The sequence below is a fragment of the Carassius carassius genome, chromosome 23 (genome assembly GCF_963082965.1).
Source record: "Carassius carassius chromosome 23, fCarCar2.1, whole genome shotgun sequence".
NCBI classification, from domain to species: Eukaryota; Metazoa; Chordata; class Actinopteri; order Cypriniformes; family Cyprinidae; genus Carassius; species Carassius carassius.
Window position 1 is genome coordinate 16,512,199 of NC_081777.1, and position 18,498 is coordinate 16,530,696.

General features: G+C 36.7%; 1 protein-coding gene across 2 annotated transcripts in view; it reads right to left on the reverse strand.

The window, feature by feature from the left end:
* The window catches only part of b3gat1a (beta-1,3-glucuronyltransferase 1 (glucuronosyltransferase P) a), an 80,609-nt gene that overhangs the window by 16,213 nt on the left and 45,898 nt on the right, over positions 1–18,498 (reverse strand). Inside the window, exons 3-6 of one of the 2 annotated variants that reach the window (XM_059506306.1) lie at positions 11,528–11,644; positions 9,263–9,405; positions 4,615–4,686; positions 4,015–4,523 (exon numbers count right to left, since the gene is read on the reverse strand). In XM_059506306.1, coding sequence (XP_059362289.1) covers positions 4,015–4,523; positions 4,615–4,686; positions 9,263–9,374 — 693 coding nt within the window. In that variant the 5' untranslated portion in view covers positions 9,375–9,405; positions 11,528–11,644. The remainder of the gene's footprint in view (positions 1–4,014; positions 4,524–4,614; positions 4,687–9,262; positions 9,406–11,527; positions 11,645–18,498) is intronic. The other variant, XM_059506307.1, reaches the window with a different exon arrangement.

An 18,498-nucleotide genomic window follows, 5' to 3' on the forward strand; every position in this document is an offset into this window, starting at 1 on the left:
TGACTCAGACATACAAACAAATAGATTTTAACAGCAGGATTCATCCTGAGCAGGTCACGGGAGGTGAACAGATTTGGCTTTAATCTTCCTGCTTCAAACACTCACACTGCTACATCCAAATGCTTTGTGTGCCGCCCAATGCAAGTGGTCCACATCATAAAAGAAGACTGCATAATGAATAGTGAAGGCTAGAACGGGAGAGTGAAGCAGTTGTCTTTATACCCATAATGCATCGCCCACTGTATCCAAGGGAAGCTTTTACAAAGAACCACAAAAGGACTGAAGATGGAAAGGAACACTGTGCCTCTTTCTCACTCGCTCACAATGTGTTTGTAAAAATAAATAAACAAATTGTTTACGTTTCTAAATTTAAAGGATGGTTTTGCTGACTGAACTGTTACTGGCTATCCACAGTGATCCAAATGTAGCTCAAGTAATTGATTGTGACCCTTCCTCACCATATCAGGCTTTAAGTGAACAGTCCTGGCCAAAATGTCACTCTCAATCCAATTACTTCCGCAGAGACTAATATTATATTGTGCCACTGCCATTTTTCATTAAAGAAAGATAGATAGATTTTCTGTACCTGTTGGTGAAAAAACAAAAACAACTGGAAATGGGAAAGTGTTGAAAAGGATGCATGCTCGTTGCAGATTCAGGATGACATTAATCTTTTTTAAACTAGCTGTCATTGGGGAGGGCTGCTGAAGCTAGGCTGCCCTAGTTTAACATAATGAACGGCTGTTTTCTGCTTTTTGCCTCATTTAAAGTGCTTCACGCTGAATTCTGAACTGAAGAAAATGAGAGAACCTATAGATGGTGGTATGTAGTGGACTTATAACTTCAGAAGCAGTTAATCTTAGAATTTTTGTTTTCTGATATTTACATGGTTTCCAGGTTATGGAACACCATTTACATTTTACTTTCAACAAAAGTAAAGCAATACATATTACTAATAAAAAATACGTTTGGATATATTAATGATAATAAGTTTACAAAATATCTTCATGTAACATGATCTTTACTTAATATCCTAAGGAGAGAAAAGAAAAATCAATAATTTTAACCCATACAATGTATTGTCGGCTATTGCTACAGATACACGACTGGTTTTTTGGTGCATGGTCAGATATTAGCATGTGTTTTCAGGTGTTAGCCGAAATGTAAACATTGCAAAAAATGTTGAAAATTTCTAATTATTGTATTTCTACAGTTTACAGATGCCTCCAAGCAAACAGAAAAAGGCACATAAAGTACACTTTTAAAATAAAAAGGCCCTTTAAAGAGGGAGAGAAAGAGATAGAGAGAGAGCAAGATTTCCTCAGCATACCATAGCACCACATATTTGAACATAACACATAGCATAGTAGCACAACAGAATGTAATAGATAATTCTGGCAACTCTAGCCATTTTTATTTAAAAAAATGTACATATTGACTTAGGGAGCAAGTGTGACTTCTTTAAAGTGTTCCTCTGTTTTATCTGTTTTTATCTACATGATAAAGAAGGCTTCTTTTTAACATGCAGAATTATAGTGACACTCTAATCAGGATTTTAAGAAACGTTCATTCAGGGCCTGAATTTAATTTTTGAAAATGGAGTGAATTTTGCTCTTAGGTGACTCTTGTGGGAGGGAGGATTGTTTTTTAATTTGAGTGGTGGAGTGGGGAATTTTTTTACTTTTTTTTTCTTATCAAAAATATGTAATTAAATGTTTGATCGTGAGTGCTGAATGGTTTAAATACTGGCAACTTAAAAAGCAATGCAAATTATAAACTTTAGTGATGATGCATGTAAACTGTAACAATTCCTGTGTCAACCGTGCAGTGTGAAGCTTATAGTGCAGTCGTGATTTGGTGATATGAAGCCATTTGCACATTTTGAGAGTGAAAGACAGAGAGCTTGCAGAGATTCACTAACAGAAAGTTTTCTAATTATTTTGTAAGTTATTTAATAAAGAAATATGCATTGTACCTCACCTTTAGCTTTATAATTATTTTACCCGCACCAGACAGAGATTGAGATGGTGCCGCTGCATGTCATGCCAAAGCTCTGATGGCAGACGCATCATCAGCTTGAGATCGGTTTATGAGAACAGCTTCTAATTCACCATTAACAGAAGAATACAGAGATAAAACAACGCAAGTATCAATAACAGTATTGTTTGTCCTGAAGCTTAAGGGTAGTCCGGTATTGACCCAATTACACACCGGTCCAAAAAAATACCTGTTCTCAATTTCCACCGGGGCCTCACGCAATTGCATGGTGCCTAAACACACTACTGGGTGTTAGGGTTGCAATGGGGCACTACACGATCTGTCAAACAAGATAGATTTTCTTTTTTTTCCTTTTTATTTGAGCAAATATTCCAGTCCAATTCATTTCTGAGTGGTCAGTCTGTAATGAAGTAGTCTTGCCATCAGTTTGACTTATGCCAATTTTTTAACCATTTGCAAGCATCAGAAGTGGCCGGTATTGCATTACCAGAGTAATCAGCCAATCACAGCAATGTAGTCTTCTATAGTGTGACATTTTCCTGGGTTTTCGGCAGTTACCCCACACTATGCTTTTTATACTGTGGGGTATGTTTTGTTTTATTTTTGTACAGTAGATTTTTTTTTCATATCCACATTTTTGGGAGGAGGCCTGACCTAGACGTACATGCAGATGACTCATTATTCAGAATTGGATATGTTAAAATGATTCTGTCAAGTCAAAGTAGTCACAGAGGAGAGAGAAAAGTGGCCTGTGTCCCTTGAGCTCAAAGCACTTCCAGTGAGTCAATAGTGGAAAAGTAAACCAGGAGAATGGGGGTAAAAAATACACAGCATCTGTAAATAAACCCTGTCATTCAGAGTGCCTGCCTAAGCATTTTTAATAAGAGCTTAATAATTAATTCACCCTGGCAGGAATGGTTGTTTTTAACAAGGCCAAATGCATTATTCATGAACTGTTACTATATCTTCATTTCAGGAAGTAAAAGGGATTACCGTCTCTTCGTGAGATGTTTTTTCATTGTGGGTCACTGATTTCAGGACGCACACAGCTACGGCTCTTCTTAGTTAGATAGGAACATGAAAGCCCAGAGTGGGGTTGAAACTTGTTTACCTTGGGAAGGTTGCTATTTAAATACATTATATATGAATTATAAACTCTAGATTTAATATTTAGAACAAGTATTTTCAACAAAGTCCACAGAGCATAGGGGATCTGACATGACAAACGAAATTAGGAAGTTGGTCTCTTCCACATGAAAATGTATAAGAAAGTTCAAATGTAATGAAATATATGACTCTACAGATCAACAGTGATTAATGTAAACAAATGTTATACATTATTACTATACGCATATTATCAAAGGCCAGGCCTGATTTAAAAGTCAACTGAGTTGTAAAATCTGCATTTTACAGTGTCCATGGAAAGTACCATGCTACTGAAAGTATGTTAAGTATGAATATTAATCTTTTAAAATGTACAACCCACATATATCAACAGAAATGGCAGCTTTTGTTCCACCCTAATTATAGTCTTTTGTCTTTTGTTGCCAGTGTTTCAGAAGTATGTGCCTGATCATTTTTCACCACCCACCATCAATGATTTTTCTTTCCAGAGCAGCGTCCCAAAATTCAGAGGATTTGAAAGGTGTTTCATGTGAAAAAAGTCCTGACAGGTATTTATGTACCTATAGCATAATAAGATCCAAGAAATGGTTACCCAAATGTCTTAATGTCTTTTTTAGAGCTTGAAAGTTTGGAGTCCCATTGACATTCTTCATATGCAGCTGAAACACCCTTCATAATAACTACTTTGGTTGTCCACAGGAAAACCCGAGGGTGAGTAAATGGTGACAAAATGTTAATTCTTGGGTGAACTATGCATATAATGGTTATGGAATTAAATGAATATTTCACAGAAGGAGAGTTATGGGAATATAATACACTAAGTCAAATGATCATGCAGTTGAAGCACTCAAGCAAAGCTTGGAGATGATTATTACCCCTGTCTTAACTCACCTCCTCAAACAGCTCCAAGCTGTATGTATTATCATCATCTGCAAAGTAGACGATTCCTGTCTGGCTGCTGTTGGAGTTGAAGGTCTCCCGTAGCCACCTTAGAGCCAGGTTCCTCTGCATGGTGCCACGTGGAATCCTGGGATCTCTCGTGTCCCCTCGCAGCTTGTAGTTCCTTGGGGTCTCCACATTCAGGTGTGTGTAGTTCAGTCCCGTTTCCCTCAGAAGCCTCGTGACTAGAGGAGTTCTCCTCTGAGAGTCCTCCACCAGAATCCAGTGCAGGTTGGGAACATGGAGGAAGGTGTTAGCCAATCGAGTTAGCTCGGCCTTCTGCACAGGGCGGCTGTATGTCGGAGTGATGACGTGGATGGTGGGCAACACGTCAGACCAGGGCGGAGGTCTTGTGTAGACGTATTCTGTACGGACCACCTCCACTATGTCCTTGTCCTGTGAGCAGTATTCCTTCGAGTCCGTGGCTGGGCCTGTCTCGTGCCTAGTCTCCGTCCCATCATCTGCCAGACAGAGAAAGAGAATTAAGACATTAGCACACCCCAGGGCTGCTCTCTTTATGTCTGATGCATGCCACAAACCTTAGAGGAATACCTGCTAGCCGTTGCCAGTGGATGGTTAGACGCTCTGGTATGATTAAGATCTCTTTTACTAGATGGTGACAGACTGGAGAGGGTGAGAGCAGGAGCCATGAGATCATAAAACAGTTACTCCACAGGGGTGGAAGGCACTGATTCAAACCCATAAAGCACAGGTTCTGCATGATCTGCTCTTGAATTCTTAACGACATAGTTCAGATAAAAATTAAAATTCTTATGTCTTTTATAAACCTGTATGACTTTCTTTCTTCCTTGAAGCACAAAAGGAGATATTTTGGAGAATATTTTGGCATAATTATACAATAAAAAAAGTATCAAAATGCAGCATATAAGTTAACAGTGCTAACAATAGCATCAGTAATGTCAATATGACTCACTGTTTTCATGGGAATAGTATTTGGCATCTAAGCTGTGGTAATGTTTCTTCAGATGGCAATGCTTCCCAGGATTTGAGGATTATAGTGGATGGGCATGCTGATCAGATTTGGGTATTTCTCACATAAGGCAATTGTTTGGCCTTGAAAGACTTGGAATACATCCTGAGTGGTCCGATATAATTACAATAATGCTTTTTAAATAAAAAATTTATTAATGGACAGAACAAATAGGAGGAGAGAAGGAGGCCATGATTGGAAAAAGGACCCTGAGCCAGTACTCTTTTGGACTGCCCTTTTTTGTTAGTGTTTTTCCACAAGGCTATACAGGTCCTTCTCAAAAAATTAGAAAAAATTATTAAAATTATTGTGATAAAGTTCATTATTTTCCATAATGTAATGATAAAAATTAAACTTTCATATATTTTAGATTCATTGCACACCAACTGAAATATTTCAGGTCTTTTATTGTTTTAATACTGATGATTTTGGCATACAGCTCATGAAAACCCAAAATGCCTGTCTCCAAAAATTAGCATATTTCATCCGACCAATAAAAGAAAAGTGTTTTTAATACAAAAAAAGTCAACCTTCAAATAATTATGTTCGGTTATGCACTCAATACTTGGTCGGGAATCCTTTTGCAGAAATGACTGCTTCAATGCGGCGTGGCATGGAGGCAATCAGCCTGTGGCACTGCTGAGGTGTTATGAAGGCCCAGGATGCTTCGATAGCGGCCTTAAGCTCATCCAGAGTGTTGGGTCTTGCGTCTCTCAACTTTCTCTTCACAATATCCCACAGATTCTCTATGGGGTTCAGGTCAGGAGAGTTGGCAGGCCAATTGAGCACAGTAATACCATGGTCAGTAAACCATTTACCAGTGGTTTTGGCACTGTGAGCAGGTGCCAGGTCGTGCTGAAAAATGAAATCTTCATCTCCATAAAGCTTTTCAGCAGATGGAAGCATGAAGTGCTCCAAAATCTCCTGATAGCTAGCTGCATTGACCCTGCCCTTGATAAAACACAGTGGACCAACACCAGCAGCTGACATGGCACCCCAGACCATCACTGACTGTGGGTACTTGACACTGGACTTCAGGTATTTTGGTATTTCCTTCTCCCCAGTCTTCCTCCAGACTCTGGCACCTTGATTTCCGAATGACATGCAAAATTTGTCCAAAAGTCCAGTGCTAGTTCTCTGTAGCCCAGGTCAGGCGCTTCTGCAGCTGTTTCTGTTTCAAAAGTGGCTTGACCTGGGGAATGCGGCACCTGTAGCCCATTTCCTGCACACGCCTGTGCATGGTGGCTCTGGATGTTTCTACTCCAGACTCAGTCCACTGCTTCCGCAGGTCCCCACAAGGTCTGGAATCGGTCCTTCTCCACAATCTTCCTCAGGGTCTGGTCACCTCTTCTTGTTGTGCAGCGTTTTTTGCCACACTTTTTCCTTCCCACAGACTTCCCACTGAGGTGCCTTGATACAGCACTCTGGGAACAGCCTGTTCGTTCAGAAATTTCTTTCTGTGTCTTACCCTCTTGCTTGAGGGTGTCAATGATGGCCTTATGGTCAGCAGTCTTACCCATGATTGCGGTTTTGAGTAATGAACCAGGCTGGGAGTTTTTAAAAGCCTCAGGAATCTTTTGCAGGTGTTTAGAGTTAATTAGTTGATTCAGATGATTAGGTTAATAGCTTGTTTAGAGAACCTTTTCATGATATGCAAATTTTTTGAGATAGGAATTTTGGGTATTCATGAGCTGTATGCCAAAATCATCAGTATTAAAACAATAAAAGACCTGAAATATTTCAGTTGGTGTGCAATGAATCTAAAATATATGAAAGTTTAATTTTTATCATTACATTATGGAAAATAATGAACTTTATCACAATATGCTATTCTTTTTTAGAAGGACCTGTATATCAGCATCATATATTGGATTTTAAAAATAAATTATTAAGACTGTACTTAAATCTGCTTGCTACAAGTTTTATATTCATACAGCACCTGCAAACTCTGGGCCAATGGAAAAGGGTAGTGATGGGTGTGAGAAACAGGGGAGATCAACTATAATAATACTCATTAAAATGTGTCTTAAACTCTTCAAATTAATTTGAAAAAAAAAATACTGTGTAATCAGCAGTAGATATTGTTTTGGAAAATTCTGATTGTGGAATAGAACTACTGTACAAAGTGAATTCCAGTGTCTATGGCAGAGAACACCAATGAAGTTCGAAATCCTGCAGAATTGAACTCCAACACTAATTAAGCACAGGCTAATCAAGGTCTTTGCAACTGCTTGAAACACCCAGGCAGGTGTATTGGAGAATGTTGAAGCTAAATTCTGCACATTAATTCTGAACATGGATTGAAGAGCCCTGGGCTATGGCATCGTACTAAATAGTTTATTTTTTAATTGTTTCAAATGATGCATATCCTGTTATGAATAAACAGAGATACAGCAGTTACCCCAGTTGCACCTGTACTTGAAGCAGTGCTGCATTTTGGGGCATTATAGGTGAAAAAGAAAACGCAATCAAAACTTTTCTGAAGACAGACTGTTCTCTTCAGAGATACAGTACATCTATATAAAGACACCACCACACTCAAATTTGCAGGTGTGTAAGTGGCTAGAGGTAGGAGTTTGATTAGGCTGGTGTGTCCAATCCTGCTCCTGGAGGGCCAACGTCGTGCAGAGTTTAGCTCCAATCTGCACTAACACACCTGCTAGTTTCTAGTAATCCTTTAAGACTTTAAATTACTGGTTGAGGTGTGCTTAATTGGAGATGGAGCTAAATTCCCATACCTTTAATGTCAGTCTATTGACTGCAAAGGTTTCTCAGTGAAAGTAATGAGCTTACAGGCCTCACTGCAATAAATATTCTGTAGTGTGCTTTTGGCATCTGTATAGTGATCCACAGAGCTCTCGGATAAGCAGCAGTATCAGATGGCTTTAGAAGACTGGAAAACTTTAGATTTAAAATTTAGTGACAAATTTAGTGCCTGATTGGCAAATTTTCTGATTTTCTGCTTCAAAATTTCATTTGACTTTAGTTCAGTTCAGAGCTTTTTAGGACACAGTGATCAGTACATATTTTTAAATGTCTTATTTTATTTATTTGTATAATGTTTTTTGTTCCATGGAAGAAAGAATGTATTTAATTTTTTGGCTGAACTATTCTGTTAAATCTCTTAAATGAGCAAGCTGGAACAATATTGCTGAAATAATTAGTGTTACCAAATTTCTTTTTTCTTTTTCTTTTCTTTTTTTTCAGAATATTTTCACAAAATGATGGTGTGGGCAGTTCCAGCACATTCCTGCTGATAGCTCATTAAGGGCAGAAATCATGATGGCATCTCACATATCAGATCTTTATCACTTCTCAATTAGTGCCCTGCTCTCACTTCAGACATTTTAGCACCATTAGATTAGCACACTCCATTAGCAGTCCAGATGTTCACTGCCTCCTAGGCATCATACAAACTCACGTTAATTGCTTCATGACAATGTTTATGAATACACATCTGTAAATCTCCATAAGCTGGTGGTATGGACATGCAAATATATATATGGATGTATAGATCTTCAAAGACAGTCTGAGATCTTCAAATGCTGGGTGTTGTATTTCCCTGGAGGTTGAGCTTGACGTGGTCAGTGACTGATAGATTGTTGTGAAGCCATTAGATTGGCCCAAATGCCCCATAAATAACAGGTTATGTGTACAGCTTGTGTATGTGATTCATCCACTTACATAAGTGTTTTAATGTAAGTGCTAAAATAGCTATAGACATGCAAACTGGTCGTTCTGACTTAAAGCAACCAGAAATGCTCCTCAGAGGGTGGTTTTATTGGAGAAATCTTCTGCAGTTGAATAAATGAGAAGCTATTGTGTAATTTCATTGGAGTCTGTGGAAAGCGAGGCACATGAGCTGAAACCCATGTGAAAGAAAGTGGGATTTTTATTAATTAACATGAATTGTTATTTTTATATAACATGAAATGAAAGCACAGTGTGCTGAAAGATAAAGTATACTTGGTAAACTCACAGTTGTGTGGACATTTGTAAAGAAAACAAATTTGTATTCAAGTGGCAAGAAAATAAATCTTGTATAATGCTCTTGTAAAGATCATTTTTACAGTAAGAATAACAAAAACAAATAAATAATAATAATAATAATAAACTAATTTGAACGTGACCTTATTCAAATTAGCACAAATGAATAGACTTGCTGTATTTTCATTGGCTACATGTTATATGTATAAGAGAAACTGGTACCCTTTCGGATGGCCAGCAGGGGGGCAATTGCACTTTGGTGCCACACAGTGATGAGAAGGGTCCATGGTAACACGATCAACACGATGGCAAGAATATCTCTTCTCTTCGGCATCTCCAGGGTTGGTTCTATGCCTGGTCATTACCTGAGAGAGGGAAATGAAGAGAGTCAGACACAAAGAGAGAGACTGTACAAATGGAAAGGTATATGGGAACCTCATAAGAGTCAGGGAATTAATGTACTATCTGATCAAAATGACTATCATACATTTTTATTAGATTTCAGCTCCATGTGGTCAAGTCAAAAATTATAAACCATTATGCTGCCTGTCTCATATCTCTGGTAAATTTGTTTAGTGACCCAAGAAGGACCTCAGGTCTCTTTTTTATTGTTTCCTCAAAAAATAACCTGGCCAAATATTACAGAAATATCACAGATAAAGTAATTCAAAGACTTGACATTAAACAAATTATAGATGGACTGAATATGGGTTCATTCTCCAAAAGAGAGGATTAAATAAATTAAGATTGTTTAACTAGAATTTATTGTAAAGTAAATAATATTTTTATGATGACAGCACAACAATTTTAGTGACAGCAACAAGTTTTACCATGTCCTGGTTTGGGTCTGATGATAGCAACTCGCCCACTTTTGTTTATAAATCGTTTTCTAAAGACATCTAAATTAATTAATGTGAATTAATTAATTCACAATATGCACACATTCATGTAAATTTATTGTGCTGTACAATTACTACCGGAGCCCAGCAGAAAATATAACTGTTTATTGTGGCAACAAATTAAGAATTAATACCTTAATTTTATTAATTTTAATTTAATTTAAATGATGGAACGAATTAGTAACGTTAGTGTGGCCACAGTTAAAACGAGGGAACGACTCGTGGCCATGATTAAACTAAAACTAAAGAACAAATAAATAAGTCGTCGTAAGAAATTCTTAATTTACAGTAACGTTACAATATTAGCCTATATTTTTTTCGATGTTCGAATGTTTAAAAGCACATACACACACACACACACACACACAGTGAAGTAGTTAGCTAAATTTGATATTACTATCGGTCATTTAATATTAATAGTGTAAAATTTAAAATATTAAACGTTTAATATTTACATATTACCTTCACCGTTACGAATGAAGACTTCAAGTTCGGTTTCTGTAAACGGTAAAGCCCGCCTTTCTTTGATTTGATTTGATTTGATTGGCCATCTCAATCATTTTGACATTGACGAGCGCTGTTAGACCACTAACACACAGCGCTGTGCGTAATGGACTGCAGCGGGGCAGCATTAATAAAATCAAATTAGTCACTGTTTGGTCATATCTTATTACTGCTGAGCTCAGAAGCAAATCTCAGAAATCACTGTGTGTCAACCACAGGAGGTCTTAACAGAAAATATCCATCAAGAGCAAAAACAAAGTCATCATTTATTCTCGCTAGAATTACACTGATCTGTAAATCACTAGCAGTTATGATGGAAGACGATTGTAATCAAGGTAAAGACGATTGCATCGATGCACGTTCATACATCATATTTTCATGAATACGCATATTCGCGAAGATGTCATGTCTGGCAGTTGTTTTATGATGAATACTCGCTGAAAAAGCATACGCTCCAACCTGGGTTTTCCATATTTTATTATTATTTTTAAGTCTGCTTAGTTAACTTTTGTATAGAGCTCTTTTGATATTTGAAGTACCATATAGCCTATAGTTTGTAAATACTGTAATACCAATTAAGCTTTCAATGTCTAGATTTAGGTAGATTTAGGCCTGTGCCAGTAGGTGGCGATGAACAAGCGTCTTTTTATGTGTTATTAGCAATTTATTAAAGCAGAAAACACTTATTCCTTTATTTTAAATCAGTTAAATTTAGGAAACACAGTCACTTTTGAGTCTCTGTGAGCTTCACATAGTCTGTTCCCATACTAGCTAATTCTGAGGTTTTGGAAAACAACCGGTTCAAGAGCTTTATGGGGGTGCTGGTTAAGGGGTTCAATTTAGTAATTTAGTTTTTCATTTTATTTAATCTTTACATAGTTTCATAAATTCATTCATTGTACATCCGTTGACTTTATTTTTGGCCTGTTTGTTTACAATATGTTCCCTTCCCTAACCCTTTTTGCATGTGAAGCATGATAATAATAATTATTGTTATTATTATTATTTAATGCTTCACTTACCAGAAAATAAAGACGACAGAAATTGTATAATAAAATAAACATTATTATTGTTAACTTCTCACCCTTAGTTACAAAGGTGTATGGCCACGTCTGTGAGGTCCAGCTGTGACGGCCACATGCTGGAGGTCATCCACCACACTGTTGGTTCCCAGAGCATCCCATGCTGCGGTCCAAAGTTCCTAAAACACACACACAAAAACAGACCTCTTTGATGCACAATCTGCAGATTCTGTCTGTTCATTTCTGAAAAGACAACCACAAGATATAGTTGATGAGACCATTATTTTGTTGTCTTTCTTCCACCTCCTGTCCAACCGTTACATTGATAAATGTTTTGTGGTCCCAAATCACAATATTAATACCTAGTAAAGCAATCCAGCACTGATAAATGAATCATTTTGCATTTGGAGCAGCATTTGTTTGCTCGCACTCTCCTTTAATCTCAGTGGGTAATATTTGCAAGAACAGATGAATTAGCTGTCAGGTGGCCTTTGTGCCAAACCTCTTCCTAAGAGAATAATAATTCTGTTATGAAACTATTATCACTGAAACCCGTCCAGACACACATATGAAAGCTGGGTATGATGATGCTGTGCCCTGAACCAAGCCTGTCTGTGTGTGTAGGCTGTAGCACAAATGCTGGTTGACTGCCTTGACTTGCAGTAGCGACAGAGTATTTTTAGCTTCTCTGGAGGCAGAAAAATTGAAGAGGAGAGAGAGTTGATTTTGTTGAGAGCAGCATGGCCCCTGTCTTTATTATTAATATTATTATTATTATATTAAGCAGAAATATAGGGTTAGGAGTGCATGTGGTTGAAAAACAACAGTATACCTAAAATGTTCAAGCATGTTTTTATTTAAGTTTTTAGTAAAAATAATACAATCAATAAAATAAAAATATCAAACGTCTTCATATCATCAGAAAAGGGTTTATTTTGCAGTAATTGATGGCTGACTGTATATAATCCCACTTGTTACATGACTGCTTGGCAAATGAATAAATAAATATACATTAAATATGAGTGATATTAATTTATTATGTGAGTTAAAGGAGACCATGGAGTGATATGAGACAGTACTAGAGAATAGTTGCCAGGGACTACAATCTTATATACAGTTTAGCATAATTATGTAGAAGTAATGATAGAAGAATGCCATAGTTGACCAATCAGAATCGTGTTTTCCAGTGCAATAAAGGTAAATCTAACAACAGAATCAGAAACGAAACTTGATAAACAATAGAGTACATAGGCATTTGAATGTCATTTCAGACGTCATTGATCTGTAATTATATTGTTCTTCGCTGTGACTGTCAGGCAATATATATGTTTAATCAGTTTACATTCACTTTTTATTATACTAACAGCACATCAGCCAGTTCACCTCACTGTAGTCCATCCTCTGTTGACAGATAGATTTATCAAGTGTACGGATTCAATATTAAAGTGTCTCAAAATGCAAGTTGCTGAGTCTTCATCTCTCAGGCGGCTGTGTGGCACAAGACCCTTAGACAATATAATAGGCCCATTTTACTAAAATAATGCTGCTCCCTTGCAATCACACATGCAGGCAATCTCTTCACACACAGACCAACCGCACTCTGTGTGTATGTTGAATTTTTAATTCAGGGTTAAGGTCAAGGACATGTAAATCCTGAATAGCTATATACTGATCAAATGAAGTTAAGCAAAAGGCACTTTCCATGAAGAGGGAACAAACTTGAAGGGATAGTCCGCAAATGAAAATTTCAAATAACATATTTAAAAAATGAAACTGTCATCAATTACTCGCCATCATTAAATATTGTGAGAAATCTCTCTCTGTCTCTCTCTCTCTCAAGTGAATGTGTGAATTAGTAAATAAATGGCAATCAAAACTGTTTGGTCACCAATATTCTGCAAAAATATCTTCTTTTGTATTTTTCTGCAGAAGAAGGAAAGAATGTTTGTAACGACATGAGGTTGAGTAAATTATGACAGAATTTTTTATTTTTTTGAGGGAACTATCCCTTTAATCTGAACCATGTTTATTGTCATCCTCAGGAGGAAAAACTTAATATCAGAAGGGCTGATTTTTTTCTGTTCATTTTATAGGGTTTAGCTTTGCAGCTGTGTTACTGTTTCGGAGTCCGACATACAACAGCATAATCCTTAAATAAAATACATAACGTAACAATTACTTTAGCCTGTTGCATTTACAGTAATAAATTACACTTCAGTTTGATTCTCACTATTAACTACAGCTTTTAAATAAACTCTTAATTTGCTGCTTATTAATATTTTGTAAGGTAGTTGTTAAGTGGGGTACGATTAAAGAATCTAAAATATGGTTGTGCAGAATAAGAAATTAATATGTGCTTTATAAGTACTAATAAACAGCCAATATGCTAGCAGCAAATTTGGGTATAAATATTTAACAGTAAAATATTTGTTTTGAAAAAGGAAAGGATAAGGAAATTTCATTTGTTATTTTTTATTTATTTGAAATCTTACATGTCATGCTGTAAATAATGTTCAAATAATGTCCTGGGTGTTACAATTTTTAGGATACTTTTTTGTAATGGGGTAGAAATCAAGAGTCACTCACCTCAGTCAACCTTCCACTAAGTTTGTAAGAAGAAAAGCTAGAGCAGTGTCCATCACTTTTAAAAGGGTTTGGAGTAACATGGTCCGTGTATTTTTAATCTCAGTAATGAAAGATGGAATTGATAAAGCATCTTTTCGTGAATGCTGAGATTTCTGCTGCACCTCTTCTGAACGAGCTAATTGGAATGCAATTCCAGACCTGAGAGCACGGAATACAGCACATCATATTAAAACCCCATCCAGCTCATTTTCTGGCCCTGCTTATATATTCACTAATTTCCTGACCGCTGCCCCCCGCTTTGTACGTGTCCCAGTAATGACTTAGAACGCTGCTAAGAAAGGTGGCCTGACAGGTCATTATTGATATTCACAACGCCCATTTACCTGATGATCTCAGCACAGATCTATCTCTCTGTCCATCTATCTATCTATCTATCTATCTATCTATCTATCTATCTATCTATCTATCTATCTATCTATCTATCTATCTATCTATCTATCTATCTATCTATCTATCTATCTATCTGTCTGTCTGTCTGTCTATCTATCATCTATCTGTCTGTCTGTCTGTCTGTCTGTTTCTACAAGTTGTCAATGAAGTTCTTAAACATTTAATCATAAATCCTGAACAGCTGCATCATGGCCCTTAGTCAGCGCTATGTACACAGATTTACATCTCTGTATTTGTATGCATCAGCTCTATCCTTTCTCCACTCAGTGTTGTTAAATAACCTAATCAGCCAGAAGGAGATGGAGGAAATGCTATTCCCACTTTGATTTAGAGAGGAGTATTTTTTCAGTAAGGGTAAGTGAAGTAGGTCTAAGCCATTTGCACAGAGATGTGATTGATGATGAGAGTCCTGTCTTCAGTGTACTAGCTCAGCACTGACGAGAGATTCAAAGGCTAGCCTCAGGCTGGCCATGTCACACTGAAAACCAGCACTGACCTGTCCTCCTTCCACCATTCCATTTATTTTCAGTTTGCAGATTGTAATCAGAAAGGCCAGCTACAAAATTCAGGCTGAAGCCAGACAGCAACTGAAATTGGTGCCCAGACTGATGTTGATTAGTTACGATGCTCTTGTGTTGATCTGAGATATTTATGCAGCCTCTGAAACATATTAATTGTGTTTATTTACCCTTTTAAATATGTAGAAAAAAATTTTCTGACAGAACAAGAAACTGTCTTCCAGACAACACTGTTTAAAAGAAAAAAGAAAGAAAGGGGGGGAAACAGAATGAAAAAAATGATTTGTTTCCATATAGCAGACTATCTTTTTCTCTCTGCTAGTTAGACTTTTAATAATATAAATCCCTGTTTAAATCTGCTTGCTTTTCACATGAGACTTCTGGAAAGCTTGTGTGGTCCAAAATGCAGATCAAAGTCAAATGTGCAACTTGTCTCATGTTCCCATTTTTTATTGAATTTCGTTTCTTTGTTCCATTTTCAGAGGCTTCAATAAAGCAGTCATTTAGAAATAATGAAATATAGTTTACCATTTACTATTGATTTACTGCTGTTAAACTGAAAGTACTAAAGTATGTACAGTAATATCGCATTACACAGGCTTTTCATTATAGTAGACATTGGCCCTGATTCTATATTCACAATATCAATAGACATGCTGTATCTTAACCTTTGAGGACTCAGACAAACATGAACCTTGTTATGTTTTCATTAGCAAATACAGATGTGCCTCATACTTTATGGGTTGGGCTGTCTGTATGACCATGTTAATATCCTAATGCAATGTCTTTCATTTATCATGGTTAAGGGTCATTGAAGCACAACCCCATACATTTCTTCCTAATAAGAGACTTTCAGCTGAACGGAGCTGTTGTGTGGATGCTGGATAATAGCCTTCCAGCATTGATCTTCAGTTCACTGATCACAGCATTTTTAGCTGCTAACTCAAAAGTTAATCAGACTGGGAGAAAGCAGATAGTGGAGGCCGTCTAATGAGGTAGATGTTGAGGAATTCTCACTCTTGGGACTTTTCTGAGTCACAGCATCCAATAATATACATGCACATGCTGGAAAAAGAAATTTCGAAATATGAATTTGATCTTTGCTAATTAAACCATAGGGAAATCACCTGGGGTTGAAAAGTTTTTTTTTCTGAGCTTTTTACCCCCCAGATGGAAACTAATTGGTGTGGGTTTTAATAAGGAGTGAGTGGATTGGTGTATGTTCCTGTCTGAAACTAGGCCAGGTGTAACATAATTTCTGTTAGCACCATCCATTAATACATAGTAAACTGAAGGAATAGTTCACCCAGAAATAAATATCCTTTCTGAAGCTTCTAGTTTTAGAATGCTTCATGGTAAATTTAAAGTTTAACAGGAATATACTGTATAAGTTAACAGGAAAGCATTTTTTTTTTTTGTAATGGTGAAAGTCATTAGAGAACTCTACACTTCTTTTCTCTAGAACTGTATTATGGATCTCTTATCATCCAAGATAAGTTACATGACCTTTGAAAGCTGGGCAGGAGGTTCCCACATTCTGAAGGTCAATTACATGTCTAATACAAGGTCTATTCTCTGCTATTCTTAGTCACTTTGGTGCATTTGGTAAATGGACTGCATTTATATAGCGCTTTCAACAGACCACATGACTATCCAAAGCGCTTTACAATTTGCCTCACATTCACCCATTCACACACTCATTCACACACCGACTGCGGTGTCAGCCATTCAAGGCGCCATCCAGCTCGTCGGGAGCAGCTGGGGTTAGGTGTCTTGCTCAAGGACACCTCGACACTTGGTCAGGTGGAGCCGGGGATTGAACCACCAACCTTCCGGTTTGTAGACAACCTACATGGACCACTGAGCCACTGCCGCCTCAAATCAGAAATGAAATTCTCAAAACTTGTACAACCTCCACATCATCTAGTCATTTATAGACATCACAAAACCAGTACATTCATGCAATTGATTATGCACATTTATCTGCAGTTTCCTACATTATCAGTTGCTAATGTCATGTTACTCAAAACTTATTATATAGTTTTATGTGCAATAGTCTTACCCCTCAAAACATCTAGTCTCTAGTTCATCATTTAAGTCATTAAATGCAAAATGGTTCATCTACTGTAGTTGTCATAAACTGCCTAGCATTTTTTATTTTTATTTTACACATTATTATTAGTTTATTTGTCAATTTGGCATGAATTGTGCAAGTGAATCTTGACTAATGAAGAGAATGTAGATGATAAACCAATGATAAACCATTTCTCTGAAATAGCTCAAAGGTTCATCTCATGAATCTTCAGTTGGAAGCTTATACTGTATAGACAGAGGACAACACAAGAGTTACAAATTCTGAAAATTGACTTATTTTCCTCTTTGTGCCATATTTCTTTTTCCTTTTCTATATCACAATGGCATTGTAAAGGTTTTTTTTTATTTTTTGTGTCAAACCACTAGAAAAAGTGTAACTGGGAATTCTATCCAGTCTATTTCAATCAATACAGTAATGTGTAAATTTGTACTTTTGAAATGGATATATGGCATACATAAGCATATGGCATACTGTTCAATACAGTAACTGTCATCCAAAATGTTGCCATGGTTTACATCAGAACATCGCTCCAGAGTACACTGTTATATTGACAACATGACTAAATAAATTTGACTGTCTTATCCGTAAACTATGACACAAGGACTTGTCATTCTGATGGCACTGACATGTTCATTGACACAGATATTTATTTTTGAGAGATGAACTAAGGACTTTGAGCAAGAGACTGGCTTTTGCAGGTAATCCATGGTGTTTTGCTATTTGTATGAGTTGTTTTGAGAAATGCACTTACTGTTTTGCAAATCTCAAGGATGATTTGAGAAATGTACCAAAGCAACTGAGAAAAACTGTATTGTGGAATAAAAAATTATGCATTGCTTTATATTCTTTCCAAGAACGGCGTACTTAGGATCAGACTGTGTTATTATTATAGTTACATATAGTGTTACACTGAGTAACCAAACACAGTTTTTGTTTTTAGTCTAGGGTGGAATTATCTGACATCCAACCTTCAGTGCTCAGTTGTGCTGCTTATGTGCTGATTTTTGTGGAAACTGTAATTCTTTTATGAATAGAAAACAGGATTTATTTCAAATAGATCCTGTATATTTTGTTACATGTATTTAATATTACTTTTGATCAATTAAATGCTTTCTTGCTGAATAAACAAATTAAAATTTTACAGATTATGTTGTGGCACAGTAATAAACCAACGTTTCTGACACATGGTTAAATAACAAATTCATTTCGCATGATAAGGAGAGGCAGGACCACATTTCCTGACATTATCCGTTTGTCAGTATCAACCACAGGAACTGTGAGACCTTACCGCACCAATTAAAATAATTTACACTGCAACACACAAAATGGTGCCCTATGCAATTTTCTGTGCAAACATCAATACAACTCTGTTGCTCTCTTAATT